General features: G+C 40.8%; 1 protein-coding gene and 1 long non-coding RNA gene across 4 annotated transcripts; one reads left to right on the top strand and one right to left on the bottom strand.

The window, feature by feature from the left end:
* The first annotated feature begins 1,792 nt into the window (after window positions 1-1,792).
* On the top strand, window positions 1,793-3,808 carry LOC110504074. Its single transcript, XR_002470553.2, has 5 exons — window positions 1,793-1,966; window positions 2,675-2,770; window positions 2,857-2,904; window positions 3,014-3,036; window positions 3,122-3,808. It is a non-coding gene; the product is annotated as an uncharacterized LOC110504074 (long non-coding RNA).
* Window positions 3,809-12,323: 8,515 nt separating this feature from the next.
* LOC110504072 (nuclear fragile X mental retardation-interacting protein 2) lies at window positions 12,324-18,443 on the bottom strand. 3 transcript variants are annotated; one of them, XM_021582892.2, is made up of 4 exons: window positions 18,254-18,443; window positions 14,799-16,475; window positions 14,625-14,657; window positions 12,324-14,508 (listed from the first exon to the last, which is right to left on the bottom strand). In XM_021582892.2, exons 2-4 carry the CDS (start codon window positions 16,288-16,290, stop codon window positions 14,444-14,446), a joined length of 1,590 nt encoding a protein of 529 aa, XP_021438567.2. In that variant the 5' UTR covers window positions 16,291-16,475; window positions 18,254-18,443; the 3' UTR covers window positions 12,324-14,443. The 3 variants fall into 3 exon arrangements, with proteins under 3 accessions (XP_021438567.2, XP_021438565.2, XP_021438566.2); XM_021582890.2 differs by lacking the exon at window positions 18,254-18,443 and adding an exon at window positions 17,832-18,118; XM_021582891.2 differs by lacking the exon at window positions 18,254-18,443 and adding an exon at window positions 17,763-17,884.
* Between the last annotated feature and the right edge of the window lie 692 nt (window positions 18,444-19,135).

The raw sequence follows: 19,135 nt of genomic DNA, 5'->3' as shown, positions 1-19,135 counted from the left end.
TTTGGTGTTCACCAAAAGGCATATGGGAGACTCCCCAAACATATGGAAGAAGGTACTCTGGTCAGATGAGACTAAAATTGAGCTTTTTGGCCATCAAGGAAAATGCAATGTCTGATGCAAACTCAACACCTCTCATCACCCCGAGAATACCATCCCCACAGTGAAGCATGGTGGTGGCAGCATCATGTTTTGGGGATGTTTTTCATCGGCAGGGACTGGGAAACTGGTCAAAATTGAAGGAATGATGGATGGCGCTAAATACAGGGAAATTCTTGAGGTAAACCTGATTCAGTCTTCCAGAGATTTGAGACTGGGACGGAGGATCATCTTCAAGCAGGACAATGACCCTAAGCATACTGCTAAAGCAACACTCGATTGGTTTAAGGGGAAACATGTAAATGTCTTGGAATGGCTCAATCCAATTGAGAATCTGTGGTATGATTTAAAGATTGCTGTACACCAGCGGAACCCATCCAACTTGACGGAGCGGGAGCAGATTTGCCTTTAAGAATAGGCAAAAATCCCAGTGGCTAGATGTGCCAAGCTTATAGAGACATACCCCAAGTGACTTGCAGCTGTAAAGGGTGACTCTGCAAAGTATTGACTTTTTTTTTTTTGTGGGGGGGGGGGGGGGGGGGGGTGAATAGTTATGCATGCTCAAGTTCATTTTTTTGTCTTATTTCTTGTTTGTCTCACAAAAATATTTTGCATCTTCAAAGTGGTAGGCATGTTGTATAAATCAAATGATACAAACCCCCCCAAAAAATCTATTTTAATTCCAGGTTGTAAGGCAACAAAATAGAAAAGACCTCAAGGGGGTGAATACTTTTGCAAGCCACTATAGTTGTGCTTTATGTCCTTCCAAATTCACACACAAAATGTGCCTCTACATGCAGACCCGCCCATTGGAAAAAAAAGAAAAAAGACAACATAAATAATAAAGAATTGTTAAAGAAATATTTTCACAATTTTTCCACCCTCAACATGACAAGAATAGGGCGACAGAGTAGGGAGATGCTTTGAAGTCACATTCCAGCCTGCCTCACACCATAATTACACACAGTAGTCATTATGGCCTCAAACACTTACATGGTCAAGGTTAAGGGGCCAGGGGCTCCTTGTTCTCTTCTCACACAGAAACTTAGGAGACTTGTCCCTCTGAAGGTGGTTCTATGTACAGTGGGACAACCCTGAGACAATATGCAGTTGACATCCTGCAATTAAAACTACAAAAACATGTGACCTCTGAATAAACTAATCTCTAATCAAATTGCTAGAATTGAATGAAGCAAAAATACAATTTGCTCTAGAGAAATAAAGAGTTTATTGTTGAGATATTCCTTAACAGATGATTTCATCCTAGTGATGCTCATGTCCCCCATTATGTGAATATTTTGGTGTTTGCTATCATGGCATAAGATGACTTGAAATTACAGATGACTTGAAATAATAATTGTTGGAATTTATATGGTTCTTGTACACACAAAAAGTACACAAATCGTGTAAATCATTCCTTGTAAGGGAAGTGTCTTCAAGTACAAGATCTGCAAAACCTTGACTGCCCTCCAGTGGTTACCTTGGAAAAGAACACATCTACCACTAACAGAGTTTAAAAGGTAGTCACAATGATTGAAGCAAGACACATTAAACTATCAATTTGTTTGCTATGATAATACTATATTATGCACAGACCTTTGTGGTATCTGTGTATTTCAAAAACACAGTAGTTCCTTTCCTCGTACACATGTAATACACAGAATGCAGGAAGTATTTTGACAGGAGATGACACACAGCACAACACTGTAACAGTCTGCTCTTGCTGCAACCTCATGTTATTTGCTTGTTCAGTCTGTTCAACTGACACAGGAGCTATATTGCTTGTTAATATCAACATTTCAGAGCGGTTACTGAAGGAGATGAGGACATCCTTTAGTTTATAGTATTTTGTAGCTGCTACAAAACAGGGGTGAGTCTTTAAAAGTGAAAGTAAACTGCTTTCTTAGGGCATTACAAAAGAGGGAGAGAAGTGTGACAGAGAGAAAATGGGGAAATTTGTGGAAACAAACTATTGCAGTAGCTGTTTCTATGTGGATCATTTTGCACATTTAGCAACCAGTTTGTGGTACTTTACAATAGTTGGTGTGTTAAGGTTTTCTTGCGTCGAAGGAGAGGTGGACCAAAATGCAGCGTGGTTATTTGTATACATCTTTAATAAAGATGAAAACAAACAATACAAAAACATAAAGTGAAAACCTAACCAGCCTATACTGGTGCAAACTAACACAGAGACAGGAACAATCACCCACGAAACACTCAAAGAATATGGCTGCCTAAATATGGTTCCCAATCAGAGACAACGATTAACCCCTGCCTCTGATTGAGAACCACTTCAGGCAACCATAGACTTTTCTAGATAACCCCACTATACCACAATCCCAATACCTACAAAAAAAACAAGACAAAACACACCACATAATTAACCCATGTCACACCCTGGCCTGACCAAAATAATAAAGAAAACACAAAATACTAAGACCAGGGCGTGACATGGTGGTAAGATAGGGCCTGTCTAATCTTTTTCTTTTTTTACTCATAAACAAATCTTTCCTACACAGCAATCTCACACAGTAACATACAGGTCAAGTTTGTGAATACCATGTTGCTTTCTTTTCAGGTTAAACTCAAGACTGCATTGAAACCTCTTAAGGATAAACTGAGGCTCTTTAAGGGAGTCAAACTCACCTGTGATAATACAGCAAAACATATTAAGGTATGACATTTAAGTATTGATGCAACAACAATGTATGCATTTTGGCTAGTTTGTGTTCTTTATTGTCTACTCTGTTCTAATCTAAGGGAAGATCATGCCCTACAGGAAAACTGAGGTGCATCTCATTCTTGCAGGTACAGTAAACAGCTGATCTTATGAGTAGATATTGTATATAGTGATTATTATTTACTGATTATTTTATTGGTAAGACTGATTTTCACCTTCTTTATTGGTCCTCTTCAGAACTACTAGGCCACAGAGACAAGGTAAATGGTCTTCCTCCTTTCTCCCTCCTCTCTGTGGTTCTATAACCAAGACCACAGCAGTACTAACTCCTGAATGTTCTTCCAGAGCCAAGCAAACACTGCCAGATCCAAAGAGGGTTTCAGGAGCGCTGATAGACGTGGCCAAACACCTGGGCAACCTGCAGTTAAGAGTCAGGGAGAAGATGAAAGGGATGGTCCAATACTGTAAATGCGTTTCCATCCACAATTTGTTCGTTCGACATGATGGGATCTTTTTGTGTCTGTAAAATGTATTATGCGACACATTGCGGTGCAAACGATTTCTTGCGCAAATGTTGGTAGAATAACCATCATGTAGAGGTAAATGTGCAGTCACGCAATGCAATGTTGTGTGGTCCTTTCAGGGCGACTTGGAAAAGCATGCACAGTTTAAGCTACGTGATGGTGAAAGTACACAGTGATGAGCTTGATGCTGCTTTCCAATAAAAATTGAGGTTATTATTTGTATGCTAGTGACATAATGATCTTGCTTTTATCCATCTCATAATATAGCCTATATGTGTACACTTTATCAGCGAACTGTTGTCTAGAGAGCATGTGCAAGATTGGGCAAGTTTGCCATTTATCGCGACAGTTTGTGGCAAAACTATTGGTAAAGTCGAAAATACAATGGTAACACATTAAACTCGTGTTTTTTATTCAGTATATGATGTAAGCACAAAAGTGTTTTTATGTGCAGGTCATAACGCAGTCTTTGAACCGCAACAAAGTCCGGGGGCGTTTCTCTGCCCAGGTGTTGTTGATGGATGCCAAATCTTACAACAGCTGGATAGGTATTGTAAGTATTAGCTAACCATATCATATGTTATACCAATCTGTCAGCCGATAAAATGGTCCATGACGTGGTACGCAACCATAGGTTTATGCATGAAACGTCTGAACGGGGGACGCGTCCTCGGTCTGGTGCAGAGTATGTGAGCAGAGGGGAGCTTGGAGCGATTTAGATTTTTTATTATAGTGATTTTTTATTATAATATTTGCATGAAAATCTGTCGCAAATTGGATGGAAACCTAGCTACTGAGTAATGTTTTGCAGCAAAAAAACAACAGTAGGTTTCATCTGCGCCTTGTTCTTAGTCCTAGGACTGTATCAGTATAATTCATATTAATTCTAGTAGTGACCCCCATACTGTTAAATTGCATAATTTCTCTATTGCAAAACAATGCTCATAGGAATTTAGATATGAGTATCAGTGAAACTTGTAGTGAATTTACAGAGTAAATGGTAAAGTTAAATGATCTCTCCTTAGCTCCTGTAATCCTGGATCCCAACACTGCAGACACAGGTCTCATCCTGTACGAGGACTTGACCAGCATGAGACACTGTGATGAAGCACTACAGCTCCCTGACAACCCAGAGAGGCTTCATGGATGTGTCCTAGGTTCTGAGGGTTATAACTCAGGAACACACAGCTGGGACGTAGAGAATTCTGATGGTTCCTATTGGGCTGTAGGTGTGGCCACCAATAATGCCAAAATATCTAGTTGGTCTAGATCTAGCAGTATGCCATATAAATCCTTTGGGTATTTGGACTAGCTGTGTTAGTCACTTCCTATAATTTTCCCAAAAGGATGATGTACATCATCTTGAAGTGAATCACTTTCCCTCGAATGATGAGAGTGCATCTGGATTGGGACAAGGAAAAGCTGTCTTTCTTTGACCTTGATGAAAATACACACATACACACAATCACACACACTTTCACACAGACAATCTTCCCTATACTTCATCATGATACCACTTTGAGGATCTTTCCAGTGAAGACCACCGTGACAGTGGGAAAAACAGTGGCGACCCGTCCTTCACAGTGTTTTGAGCCCCACCTGTTATTTTGGCATTAATACGTGTAAATATATCAGTTTGCAAACAATGTAAAAAAAAAAATGTATTGAGTTAATGGAGCCGCATACAAACAGGGTCTCTTTTTTGCTTTCTTGAGTAAGGCAGCTCCAAAATTAAGGTGTTTCAGCCTAGCTCTGTGCTTTCTGTGGTGGAGGAGCAGCCAGCAGAATATACAGAGCCTAGTGGTTGGTAATCTTGTCTAGTTGTGCCGTGATTGGCTCAGTATTCTGTCACTAATTGGGATACTACGTCACCACAAAATATACAGGGAGAGCTAGAAAGTTCAAGCCCCCTTAAGTGCTGCCATAGATTTACATTAGAAGTGCCCATCCAAGAAGGCTCAAGGTCACTGGCCACAGATAAAATTATGTCAAATCATGTTATATCTACCATAGCTTTGGTTGGACTGATCATGTCAACATCATGCCTTCAAAATCAAGCTAGACAAGCAGTCATCATCATGAATCACGTCGACAATCTACTGGCAAATACTTTTCAATCCTTGTCATATGAAGAGAAATTCTAGATAAAACTTATCGGTGCTCATTGGCCATTGGAAATAAACATTACACAACAAGTTGGAAATCACAAATTCAATAATGAGTGTTTTGAAGGAATCAGTGGCTAACCGCAAGTGTTGCAAAGCAATCACTATTTTGCTTCCCCTGCTATTCAGTGGAGAGGGTGTGTGGTCCAAGTCTGGGTTTAAGGGTCTCTTTTCCAAGCTTAAAAGGATAAACATTCACATGCAACACTGTAGGCCAAAATATATTGAATACATTGGCCATGTTGTCAATCCAGCATGACTTCTGCCTTGTTCAAAACAACTGGAAACTCAGAACTGGGAAATATCAGACTTCAGTGAGTTCAAGACAACTGGGAACTCGGAAAGAAACTAGCTCCAACTTGATTTTGTTCACTCACACCAGAAGTGATCAGGACACGCAGGTTGAAATATCAAAACAAACTCTGAACCAATTATATTAACTTGGGGACAGGTCAAAAAGTATTAAACATTTATGGCAATTTAGCTAGCTAGCTTACTGTTGCTAGCTAATTTGCCCTGGTATATAAACATTGGGTTGTTATTTTACCTGAAATGCACAAGGTCCTCAACTCCGACAATTAATCCACAGATAAAACGGTAAACCGAATTTGTTTCTTGTCATCTCTCCTTCTTTTTCTTCTTTGGACTTCATATGGCAGTTGGCAACCAACTTTACAGTATTACTACAACCTACTGGAGTGTGGACCTAAGTTCATCTTTCAATCATCAACGTGGGTATATGCTCCTAAAAACCAATGAGGAGATGGGAGAGGTCGGACTTGCAGCTCGTTGAGCGTCACAAATAGAACAAATTTCTATTTTAGCGTCTGGCCACGCAGACGCTCGCTGATGCCCGCGAGCAGTGTGGGTGCAATGATTGAATAACATGTATGTGTAAATTGCAAGCGGTGTGGTCAGCATGTTACACATTATTTTGTGTCCACACAATTGCTCTGAAAATGCTTTTGGCTTTAAGACACAGTTTCCTTTTCTTTTACATAGATATTCACCCCCGTTTGTCAGCCTGTTAGTTTGGTCGGTAGTTGATAAATGAGAATCTAGTCATTCTATTTCTATGCCATGGAGGTCCAGACAATATTTGTATAATATATTTTTTTTCATTTTTAACCCATCCTCTTCGGAGGACACATATTTTGTTTTTTTTTACAGCGTTTCTGCTACATATACATACATTTTGCAACACATTTTACATACATGGTACTTTTATATACAGTAATCACATAACAATAATACATTGCTGAACATAAATTCCTTAATCCCACCCCTCAGCCACTCTCAGCCCATCCCACCTATCACCATAGACCACCCTTGTTTGGTTTCCATGTGCCATATATTTTTCAGTTGTGCTGTAATGTTTTACATTCATTTTGAATCTTTCTAATCATATACAGTTGAAGTCAGAAGTTTACACACACCTTAGCCAAATACATTTAAACACAGTTTTTCACCATTCCTGACATTTAATCCAAGTAAAAATTCCCTGTTTTATGTCAGTTAGGATCACCACTTTATTTTAAGAATGTGAAATGTCAGAATAATAGTAGAGAGAATTATTTATTTCAGCTTTTATTTCTTTCATCACATTCCCAGTGGGTCAGAAGTTTACATACACTCAATTAGTATTTGGTAGCATTGCCTTGAAATTGTTTGACTTAGGTCAAACGTTTCGGGTAGCCTTCCACAAGCTTCTCACAATAAGTTGGGTGAATTTTGGCCCATTCCTCCTGACAGAGCTGGTGTAACCGAGTCAGGTTTGTAGGCTTCCTTGCTCGCACACGCTTTTTCAGTTCTGCCCACAAATTTTCTATAAGATTGAGGTCAGGGCTTTGTGATGGCCACTCCAATACCTTGATGGCATAATGAATTCCACCAAGTATCAGGCAATTTTGGCTGACAATCTGGTTGCCTCTACCAGAAGTCTGGGACTTGGCCGTAGGTGGACTTTCCAACAAGACAATGGCCCAAAACATACCTCATGATCCACACAGAAATGGTTGTGACAACAAAATCAATGTTCTGCCATGGCCATCTCAGTCGCCGGACCTCAATCCAATCGAAAACCTGTGGGCTGAGTGGAAGAGGGCAGTTGATAAGCGCAAACCCAAGAATGTTAAGGATTTTGAAAGCATCTGCATAGAGGAATGGTCCATAATCCCTCCAAATGTGTTCCTTAACCTTGTCAAACATTACAGGAAAAGACTCCATGCTGTAATCCTTGCCAGAGGTGTTTGCACTAAGTACTAAATGAGGAGTGCCAATAATTATGAAACCTTGATTTTGGTGAAATGTATTTTGTATTAAATAATTGTATGATTGTGGTTGGTTCCACTGAAACATTAATAAAGTACAGTATTTCTCACGTTGGTATTTTGAGCTCATTTCTATAATTACATTGTTTATATTTTTTAAAGTATTGTTTGTGCATTGCCAGCAGACAAACAAGTTCCCTACCTTCTCCTTCTTCCACTTGCCTCCTCCATTGTTGTGGTAATGCTGCAATCAGTTGGTTATAAGTTTGGATTGAGCAGACATTCCTTTTATAGCTGGATATGTGACATAACTCTACCGTTTCTGTTCATAATATTATCAATAAATATAATTCCATTGGGGGGGGGGGGGGGGGGGGGGGGGGCGGGGAATCCATAAAGAATGTTTTTTTATTCATCAGTATATTTGAGTTTAACCATAATATTTGTTGTAATATTTGTTCCATCTTTTCTGGAGGATAAACTGAAATTCTAACCAGCTTTGTATGGCTTGTTTAAGAAAGGGAAATACTTTAAACAAAATTTCATTTTCATTAAGTCGGAAATGAGAAGTCTGTGTAAAGGAAATGAGAAGTCTGTGTAAAGGAAATGAGAAGTCTGTGTAAAGGAAATGAGAAGTCTGTGTGAAGGAAATGAGAAGTCTGTGTAAAGGAAATGAGAAGTCTGTGTAAAGGAAATGAGAAGTCTGTGTAAAGGAAATGAGAAGTCTGTGTAAAGGAAATGAGAAGTCTGTGTAAAGGAAATGAGAAGTCTGTGTAAAGGAAATGAGTAATCTGTGTAAGCAAGAAGGCAATTTTTTTTTTACAAAGGATGAACCTTTCTTAATAATCTACTGGAGACCATTTTGAGTTTAAGTATAATTTAGGTATGAGTGAAGCTTTTAGTGAGAGGTTTAAAGCTTTAATATTTAATCATTTTAGCCCCCCAAACTCATATTCATTATATCAATAGGCACGTTTAATTTTGTATGGCTAAGCATTCCAAATAAAATGAAACATTTTTTGCTCATATGATTTAAAAAACGAGTTGTCTGGAGTAGGCAGTGGCATTATTAAGTAAGTCAACTGTGATAGGACCAAAGAGTTAGTCAATGTGATTTATTCAGAAATAGTCAAGAAATATACCTCTCTATGGTTGCAGAATCTTATCTATTTTTGCAAACGTTCTATTGAAATAGATTGCGGTACGTTCATTTATATTTTTGAGATATGAATACCAAGTACTGTATGTCTACTTCACCATCCTCCCATTTTATTGGTAAACTACAAGGTAGCGTAAACTGTGTATTTTAACGAGCCAATACGTAATTTGGTACACTTGTTATGATTAAGTTTTAGTCCAGAGAGCCTAGAAAAGTGATCAAGATCTTCAATGAGACTGAGCAGGGATCCAGATTGCGGATTTAAGAAGAAACTTGAGTCATCGTCATACATTAACACTTTTGTTTTTATCCCCTGGATTTCTAACCCCTTGATGTTCTTGTTGGATCTAATTTTAATAGCAGCATTTCAATTGCCATAATGAGTAGATATGGAGACAATGGACAGCCTCGTTTTACTCTTCTTCTTTTACTCTGGGATATGTGGGCGTCCCACCTGGCCAAAAGCCAGGGAAAATGCAGAGCGCAAAATTCAAATAAATTACTATAAAAATCAACCTTTCATTAAATCACACATGCAAGATAGCAAATTAAAGCTACACTAGTTGTGAATCCAGCCAACATGTCAGATTTCAAAAAGGCTTTTTGGCGAAAGCAAACAATGCTATTATCTGAGGATAGCACCTCCGTAAACAAAGAGAGTAACCATAATTCAACCCTGCAGGAGCGACACAAAACGCTAAAATAAAAATATAATTCATGCCTTACCTTTGACGAGCTTTTTTTTGTTGGCACTCCAATATGTCCCATAGACATCACAAATGGTCCTTTTGTTCGATTAATTCCGTCAATGTATATCCAAAATGTTCATTTATTCGGCGCGTTTGATCTAGAAAAACACTGGTTCCAACTTGGTCAACGTGACTACAAAATATCTCAAAAGTTACCTGTAAACTTTGCCAAAACATTTCAAACTACTTTTGTTATACAACTTTAGGTATTTTTTTACGTAAATAATCGATCAAATTTAAGACTGTGTTCAATACAGGAAGAAAACAAACTGAAGCATGCTTTCTGGTCACGCGCCTCTATCTAACAGTACACTTCAAGTGACCCTTGTTCAAGATGGCTGTACTTCTTCATTACACAAAGGAATAACCTTAACCAATTTCTAAAGACTGTTGACATCCAGTGGAAGCGATAGGAACTGTCCCTTAGAAATCTGGATTCCCAATGAAAACTCATTGAAAAGAGAGTGACCTCAAAAAAAGGTCACTCTCCTTGGGGTTTTGCCTGCTAAATAAGTTCTCACAGACATGACTCCAACAGTTTTAGAAACTTCAGAGTGTTTTCTATCCACATTTACTAATCATATGCATATCTCATCTTCTGGGGATGAGGAGCAGGCAGTTGAATTTGGGCATGCATTTCATCCGGACGTGAAAATACTGCCCCCTGTCACCAAGAAGTTAATGAATGAGCTAGGACGGATGTCGTCAATATGACTATTTGCTCAGCAGTTTTGAAATGTACAGCTACAGAATTCAGAACATGGGCTGTTCTTCCAATATTCTCCCTGTACACCAAGTCAGAACCGTAGGATAAATAAACGGGTCAAATAAGCAGACAATGAAAGCTCTATATTCGATGGTTACATTTCTCTAAAACAGGATACGAGGACTACATGAAATATGTTTAGCATGTACTAGAAAGAGGCTTGAGTTTCGGAGTTGGATGACCATTCAAAACATATTTTCCCAGTCGGAGCTCATTTTTTTCTGAGTTCCCAGTTGTCTTGAACTCCCTGTAGTCAGATATCCCAACTCCGAGCTTCCAGTTGTTTTGAGCGCGGCTTGACAGCATGGCCAATGTTTAATGTTTATCCTTTTAAGCTTGGAAAAGAGACCCTTAAACCCAGACTTGGGACCACACACCCACTCCACTGAATAGCAGGCTAGTGATTGCTTTGCAATGCTTGCAGTTAGCCACGGATTCCTTCCAAACCACTTATTGTTGAATTTGCATTTTCCAACTTGTTGTGTAATGCTTATGTCCATTGGCCAATGAGCACAAATACTTTTTATCTATAATTTATCTTAATTATTTATCTTCATATGACAAGGATTGAAAAGGATTTGCCAGTAGATTGTCGACTTGATTCATGACGATGACTGCTAGCTTGCTAGCTAAGATTTCGAAAGTATGTTGACATGATCAATCCAATCAAAGCCTCTGTAGATATAACGTGATCTGACCGCTATCTGTGGCCAGTGACCTTGAGCCTTCTTGGATAGGCACGTCTAATGTAACTCTATGGCAGCTCCCAGGGCCTTGAAATTTCGAGCTCTACCCTTAGATTTTGTGGTGACGTAGTGTCCCCATGAGTGATAGAACACTGGAGTCAATCACGGCACAACTAGAGAACATTACCAACCACTAGGCTCCGTATTTTCCTCTGGCTGCCCCACCACCACAGAAAACACTGAGCTAGGCTAAAACATCTGCATTTTGGCGCTGCCTTACTCAAGAAAGCAAAAAAGAGATTGTATGCGGCTGAATTAACTCAATGATTGTATTTATTTTATCATTGTTTGCGAACTTATATGTGACACCTATAAATGCCAAATAACATGTAAAACAGGTGGGGCTCAGCCTCTGAATGACAGGTTGCCACTGCATGTTTCACATCTCACTATTTTATGTAGCCTAATGTTTGACTACTAGATTGATTGTTTTTATTTCCTGTTATTGATTGACCAGTAAAAAAAAGCATTTTGAATGCTGTGGATATATTTTTATATTGTCAGATATGTAATGCTGTGTATAGCATAATAAAATCGGTCTATTTTTGTCTGGTCATTGTTACATCCCTGATGTTGATCTGATATTTAACTTCCTTACCAAAAGAATGTCTGACTGCATACAAATCATTTCCACAATGTTTTATTAATACAAATGTGGAACAAATTATTTCCCTTATTTTCATCTCCTGTTAAGTTCTACAATTTCCAGCATGTTAGTCTCCAGGAGACACCGACAGCAAGAGGAAACAGAAGGAAATAAAGCATCACATTTTGCGTTAAAGTGACAGGTTAAAGAGGTAGTACCTCATCTCTATATTCAGTCAACATACTGTACACATCTCTCTCTTCAGACATGTCTGTCCTCTTTCGGCTCACTGATACACTCATTATATTGGTAAAGGGAGGTGTTGAGCAATGACTGAAAACACACATACCACCTCCTTGTCTAGCAACTGTAGGCGCACGCCCGCAGCATGTGTAGAATCTATTAGGTCCACTAGTATTATTCTATACATTTCTGGCTGTGTATGTCTCTTGATCCATTCAAACCTCAGATTTGTCAAACAACCACTAATATATGGAAATTAATGATTCGGACTGATTGAATTTAAGGGACATTTAAAGATGTAATTGAGTGTGCTGTAAGTCATTTAAATAAACAAGAATACAGGTACTTTCAGCAAATGAGCTGTAATTTTTAATAGATTGTTAAAATTCTTACCATAACTACAGCAGGAAAAGAAAAGTGAGGAACAAACTAACATAACTTAATACAAGACAGCATGAACAGTCGAGACATGGCACAACTTGCAGGTGGAGACATACTTGACGAAGCAGATGCAATTCCAATGTTGTTGTTATAAAAAACACCCTGTATTTTGTGTTGACCCTTGACCATGTTTGTGAAGATACACATCATGCATGCATGCGCACACACACAGGCTATTTGTCTGTCATAACAGAAGACAGCGGTCCTTGAACTGGGTTTTTCAGTACGTTCTAATACACCAGTCGCTGATGTCTTCTAAATACACTGTAGTATTATTTTAGGTCCCAATGCAACGGTCAGAGATATGATTGTTTTCCAATATTTTAATTGCAATTAAGAGGGACAAAAAAAGGAATTAAGGTGCCATAAATTAGCCTTTATCAAAATAAAGATTCATTTTCACATTAACCTTGACACACAGAATGATCAAAGGCTTAGTTTGGCCACGTTAATGATCAACAGTGCCAAACAACTATATTAGGTCATAAACAGGCTGTTCTATTTGAAAATTTCAGTGATTGTTAGGAGCCAAAGAGTTCGCTGGGATAAATATACATTTAAATTTAGTACATTTTATGCTTTAATTCTATAGATTTAAAGTGCTGATCAGTCAATGTAAGCTAATTAAATTCACTTATGGTGACTCGGGAGAGAGAAACATCTAACAGTCTCAGAAAGGAGCAGCCTAACCTGGTCAGAGTCCAAGAATTCCTTTCCATATGAATTTAACAATTCTCCTCTGGAGGTGAAACAGACTTGAAACAGTCCTAAGTTTCAGTTAAATCCTGCATTGATGTCAATAGGAGACTTGTAACATGAACATTTACATATTTCTGGTTAAAATACTGCCCTGCATGTATCTCTCATTCTAAAGCATTACTACAGTAAAAAAAGTGAACACTGCCAAAGCGCCTATTCTGTGCAAAAACCAATGAGAAAAAAAGACTGCCCAGAACTTTTAAAAACAAAATCTTAAAAGAAAAGGTATGCAAATATGGGGCATTCATTTGAGCATTGAGATGGTAAGTAGAGGTAGCATGTAAAGCATAAACTGTAATTATAAACTGGTTGATTAACAGAAAAGGAAAAGATAAGGGAAAAAAGTATAGCCTCTGCGCAGTGTTGGTAACCACCACCACCACATCCTGAGGAACGCCCCCGCCCAAAAAAATGTCCAGTATTAACAGAGCCCAAAGACTTGAGACCGTACCTTGAGGCACAACAAACACACCAAACAGACTAGGCCTCGGTGGGAAAGGGATGCATGTTCTCGTGATTTGAACCTTGAACACAAAAAAAATCCATCCATCTGTCCAGCCAATGACCTGGGATTTCTAATTAGTGTAATTCAGTTAACATGGGAACCAACCCCTCTATAATCCAAAATTAAAACATTTGTTTTACATGGGCTTGCAAAAGCCTCCCCATGATATTTGGTTTCTAAACTAGAATTTGAGCAGAAAACCCCATCTTTCCACACTGTTTTCACATCTAGAAGGCAACCATTCTAAAACGTTCCAAGTCTTTCCCATTTGTTTTCGGTCCGAATACAAAATTAGGCATCTGTGATACCTTACAGTTCAAATGTGAACATTTGGAATTCCTGTCTTCCATGACAGGCTAAGAGAGGAGGGGCTCTCTCTCTCTCCAGTATCCTGTGATTCCAAAGATGGGGCGGGAATGCAGAGGTGGTGACTGATTATCCCACATGATGTCCTCTACAAGCCTGTCTCTGAAAATGGAAATTGAGGGAGAAATGTAGCAGTCACTCTTGTGGACACGTTTCCCGTCAAAAAAGCTTGTTCCCCCATTGTTCAACCATCCTGTAATCTCCCGAATGACAGCATCCCTGTAAGAGGCTCAGTGTGGTCTGTCTGTGGTGCTGCTGTACTGTGTTCCCTCTACGGCACAAGCTGCTCACATCAAAGGAGTCCTGCAACATGAATCTAAGATAGGAGAGGGAGCAGTTCCTCCAGGGCACCGTTTCAAGAGGCAGCAGCCAGGAGAGGGTGTAGCGCTCAGTCATGACTTAACTGAACAGGCCCATCCTTGGACTGATCATAGAACACAACTCCATTTGAATCTAGAGGGAGAGAAGTAGGACACGTCAGATTTTCTCAGCCAAGACATACTATACCAATATAAAAGACGAGGCTTTTCGGGTTCTCTACAATTATACGGCAGGAATTACTAACTCACCTTGTTTTTGTAAATTCTGAATATATTCAATTTCTGTAAAAATATAAAACATATTTAGTAGTGTGAGAGATTCATAATTATTACATGCACTATTCTCTTTCTGTTCTAAGGACCAGCCATAGCAGATCAATTATTTCACTTTGTGAATGAACGTTGAATGGAACAGCTACCTACCTTTAGTGTGATAAATAACAGCAGCTTTTAGATCGAACGCCCCCCAGCAAGATCCTGGGTCGCAACCCTTGGGGTGGCAGGGCTCCTTGGCCAGGACAGACACATGTTGAGCAGGGGAGGCAAGAGGCAGCTCAGTACCAGGGTGCTTAAAAGAGGAGGACATTATGGCACCTCTACTCCCAGCCTCACCCCTCAGAGGGTCTGGGCCAGGGGCTTGGCCTCCCAGCCCAGCATCAGGGCCAGGAGCCAAGGTAGGGCCTGATTTACCAACACTGCTAGGGGCTTGGGAGATAGTGAGTCTGTCCCGCTCGTACGCCTTTGGGAAGAGGGGTTTGTCGGGTCTCAGAGTGGAGGTAGCAGAGACTTGTAGAGGCAAAGCTGCAGGGCCACCTCCCTGAAAGGTGATCTCCACGATCTGGCCTTTCCGGGCTGGCTGCCCCACTAATGCCGGCCCCACCCCAGGCCCTCCACTGGGCTCGTTGATGAATGACAGCCCCCACTGGTTCTGGAAAATGTCCACCAGAGATTTGGGATTTGTCTTAGCGGCAGGTGAGTCCACTTGGCAGGCGCTGGAGAGGGCGGGTTGCATATTTGAAGTGCCCAGGGGATAAACAAGGAGACTGGCCTTTCTCAGTTCTCTAGTAATCATGGAGGGGGTGCCTGACATATCAGTGCCGTTGCTGGACAAGGATGCTTCGTTCTCCCACTTGCTGGCAGGGGAGACAGGCATTGGGGCAGTGCAAACAGTAGAGGTAAAAAGGGGCGCAGGGAGAGGGCAGCTACTCCCCTCTCCAGATAGGGGTCCATTGGTGAAGCTAGGGGAGGTGATGGTTTTGACAGCAGACATGGGGACTTGGGAGAGTCTGGTGGGCACCTGGGACTGGGGAGGTAAGGAGTCACCTGCAGCTTGGACTGCTGCTTTGTTTAGATTCTCTTTCACTTTACTTGCATAACTAATCTTGGGCACTGTCTTAGCACTACTATTGTCCACAGGAAAGACAGGGGGTGGTTTAAAGAGGGTCCATGAGTCCTCTTTTTTGGAGGTAAGCTTGGCTTTGCCCAGCCTGTCTTCGAGCTTTTTAACAGAGCATGCTGCAGCCTTTTCCTCAGAGGTCCTACACTGTAGTTCACCAACCTGATCCACAGGGGCCTGTGCCACAGATGGGACACATTTGATGGAGGTGGGAGACAGAGAGCCTGCAGCTGTTTTGGCAGGCTCCATCTCATGTTTGTTAGGGACCATAACTGCCTGTATAACAGCCTTCTCCTGCCCAGCAGTCACACTCTCCTCAGCCATTGCACTCCTCTGAGCCCAGCGTTTCTTGGGAGTGATGTATCCACTCTCAGAACCACTGTCTGGTCCAGGCTTGCTGGGGTAGCCGTTAGCATACAGACCAGGGTTGAGGAGCACAACGCCATTTGGTAAAGCAATGGACTTGCTCTTGCTATTACGTGTTTTCAACTCTGAAGGAGTGTCATTTTTGCAGTTCATACTGTTCTTAAAATGGCTATTACGACTGCCTTTTGAGTGAATGGCGAGGAGCTTCCCAAGAGGTTTTGGTTTCAAGTTAGAAGTTTCATGTTGCCTGCTGCTCGAGTAATGAAGGGCAGCCACAGGAATAGGGGCAGAAGGGGTGTCCTCTCGCTCCACTAGGGTTCCATTTATTTTTCCATTACCTGATGACATGACAAGAAAACAACTACAATCACACACACTGTACTTGCATAGAGTAGGCCTAGATTTGTTTAACTAGCTTCACCCAACTGAATACACGCCTGTTTTTTTGTCCATAACGATACAGGCTATCCAATGAAGTCATATGGATACACTGATGTGCCTGCCATATTTCCTGCAGACAATGCAAAATCTGATATTGAAATAGTGTTCATTTTAAATATTAAACGTGAATACATTCGAAAGAGACAGTAAAGCCCTCACATGCCTAGATACATGTCATTGCCAATGCTAGCCTGCAGATCCGACCCACTTGCTTACAGCTGTACTAGGGTCGGACAACATTTCTGTGTATAATTAGACACCAAGGAGTCAGCACAAGATATGGCTCAGAAAACATACCTTAATTCAGGATGAAAAATGCCTTGTACTCCAAATTGTGCCATTATCCCAACTGTTACGCTAACAAGATTAAATGACTGCAAAAAACGAACAGCCGTTCAACCTTCTCTGTGTAATAGTTGGGATAATGGTAGAACTAAGTAAAACGCATTTCTCATCCCTGGATTGAGGTACGTTTTCTGAGCCATATCCTGTGCCGACTCCTTGGGGTCTTAATATACAGAGGAATACTTTCTGACCCTAGTACAGCTCTGTAAGCAGGTGGGTCAAATTTGCTGGCTATGCCAATGCCAGAGTAGACTCGAGTTAGTGACACGAGCAACAGGCCCAAAAATAACGATAGATTTTCGCTAGCTAACGATTACTATTTATGTCAATACTCAGACCATAACTATTACAATTACAGAAATAAACCATTTCTGGCGGACCGGGGGGGGAAGTATACGATGTGTGCGGTAACTAAGTTAATAGTTAACTAGCAAACGTTTAGCGGAACATTCCAGAGAAGCCGGTTCGTGTTGAGATAGCTACATTCACAAAGGATAACGTTTGCAAAAGTGCCACTCAGCTGACTAACGTTAGTTTCACGTAATTACATAGGACTTGTTGGCTGGTACATTTCTGAAAATAATTTCTGGCTGGCACTACTGCTAACTGACTAGCTAGTTAACTAGCTGGCTGGTTATTAGCCAGTGAACAAGGTCAATGTCCCGCAAATCATGTCGCGTTAGCTAGCTAACGGCTAGCCAACGTTCACTAACCGTACCAATCTTTAGCTACTGTTAGCTAACTAACCACGAACAAGACACTCCTTAACAACGCTCTCTAAAAAGCCCCTAATTAGCCAACGAGATAGCTCATGTTTGATATAATAGCTAGCTAGTCACCTAGCAGCAAGCTGGCTAGTGAATGCTCAAAAGTTTGTTGCTAATAGATTATGGGAGGGACATTCGGACCCGTTTTCTCCGTCTGCGCTTCCTCGTACTGGTGTTGTTCATCTTCTACCCATGCGTTCGGGGGACCGGGGCGACTCTCGTCTACATGCTTCAAACATCCCTCAAACACCCGTCCATCGTGCCGGTCATCCATTGAAGTGTAATGCAAATAAACGAAGGCTGCCTCCCCTAGTAAGCTAACTAGCTAGCCAGTGGCATAGAGGAAACATTCGGCCTGCCCAATCAACGCCCATGACTTCATTTCGTGAATGTCGTTGGGCTTGTTCGAGTCGATCAATTTTCTCAAGTCAGTCACCATCATAGGTCACCGTCTTTCAGTGTGTTGCGTTAGGTTTAACAATTATATGACTTGCGCCTACATGTTTTTACAAAAATCATGTGATCAAATGTCATGAAGTTTTGACTGCGTTTTAAACACATACCCTTGCCTTATGCCCTTGGGGGAATCCCCACGGCCATCTTTGTCGTTGGTCCAAATGATTAGCCAAGAAAGGGAAACGTAAGCCCCACAGCCCTAGTTTTTAGTAGAGTTTGAGTGTTCAATTATGTTCACTCCAGGGCCTGAAACACCCAATTTTTATTTAAGTAGGCAAGTGTTAGAGTTGCGTTTTTCGAATCCGGTATCATGAAGAATAAAAGACAGAATCTGTCGTTAATTATCTTTAATTAAATTCAAGCAATAAATGGTAAATGCAATTTTCGTATATACAGGCTCTCTGTCCCACCTCGCAGGGCCAACAGAGAACTGACAGGATGTACGTAAACAGTTTTTCTTATACTGTGATAGACATAGTTCCAACCCGTCTGTTGGCCTATCACAGTAGAGGCTGAGTGTGGTTTAGACTTGGTTTAGACTTGCTCAGCCTATCGTAGGCGCTCTGGTGGTCCCCGCCTCTTGGCGCTTCTTGGAGTCCACCCTCTGTCGATGTATAGATTCACTGTTCTGGTATCACACCCTAGTTACTGCAACTACTCAGCTCCCGTTATCTGTTATTGTGTTATTCAGTATTTTCTAATTCAATCAAACCTTGTGATGAGCTCCCCCTCCCTGTACCTGATTAACCACAACTTTGTAAGTTACAGCAAGTCACACTGTGTTGCTAAACATTGTCACATACAAACACAAGGACAAAGCATCTGCTGGGCTGTTATCTACAGTTTTGCAACATGCAGCAGTCTCAGCATGTTGCTCGGTCCTTGACACACACACACACACACACACACACACACACACACACACACACACACACACACACACACACACACACACACACAGACACACAGACACACACACACACACACAC

The sequence above is a fragment of the Oncorhynchus mykiss genome, chromosome 24 (assembly GCF_013265735.2).
Source record: "Oncorhynchus mykiss isolate Arlee chromosome 24, USDA_OmykA_1.1, whole genome shotgun sequence".
Taxonomy (NCBI): Eukaryota; Metazoa; Chordata; class Actinopteri; order Salmoniformes; family Salmonidae; genus Oncorhynchus; species Oncorhynchus mykiss.
This window is presented reverse-complemented; position numbering and strand designations above follow the sequence as displayed.

Bases quoted from the DNA above. Each gene is read 5' to 3' on its own strand.
- LOC110504072 (XM_021582890.2), bottom strand. From the start codon at position 17,964: ATGGATGACCGGCACGATGGACGGGTGTTTGAGGGATGTTTGAAGCAT. The intron at 16,476-17,831 runs GTCCGAATGTCC...TCATGTCATCAG, and splicing joins AGCGCAGACGGAGAAAACGG to GTAATGGAAAAATAAATGGA. The intron at 14,509-14,624 runs GTGAGTTAGTAA...CTCTCCCTCTAG, and splicing joins TCAGAATTTACAAAAACAAG to ATTCAAATGGAGTTGTGTTC.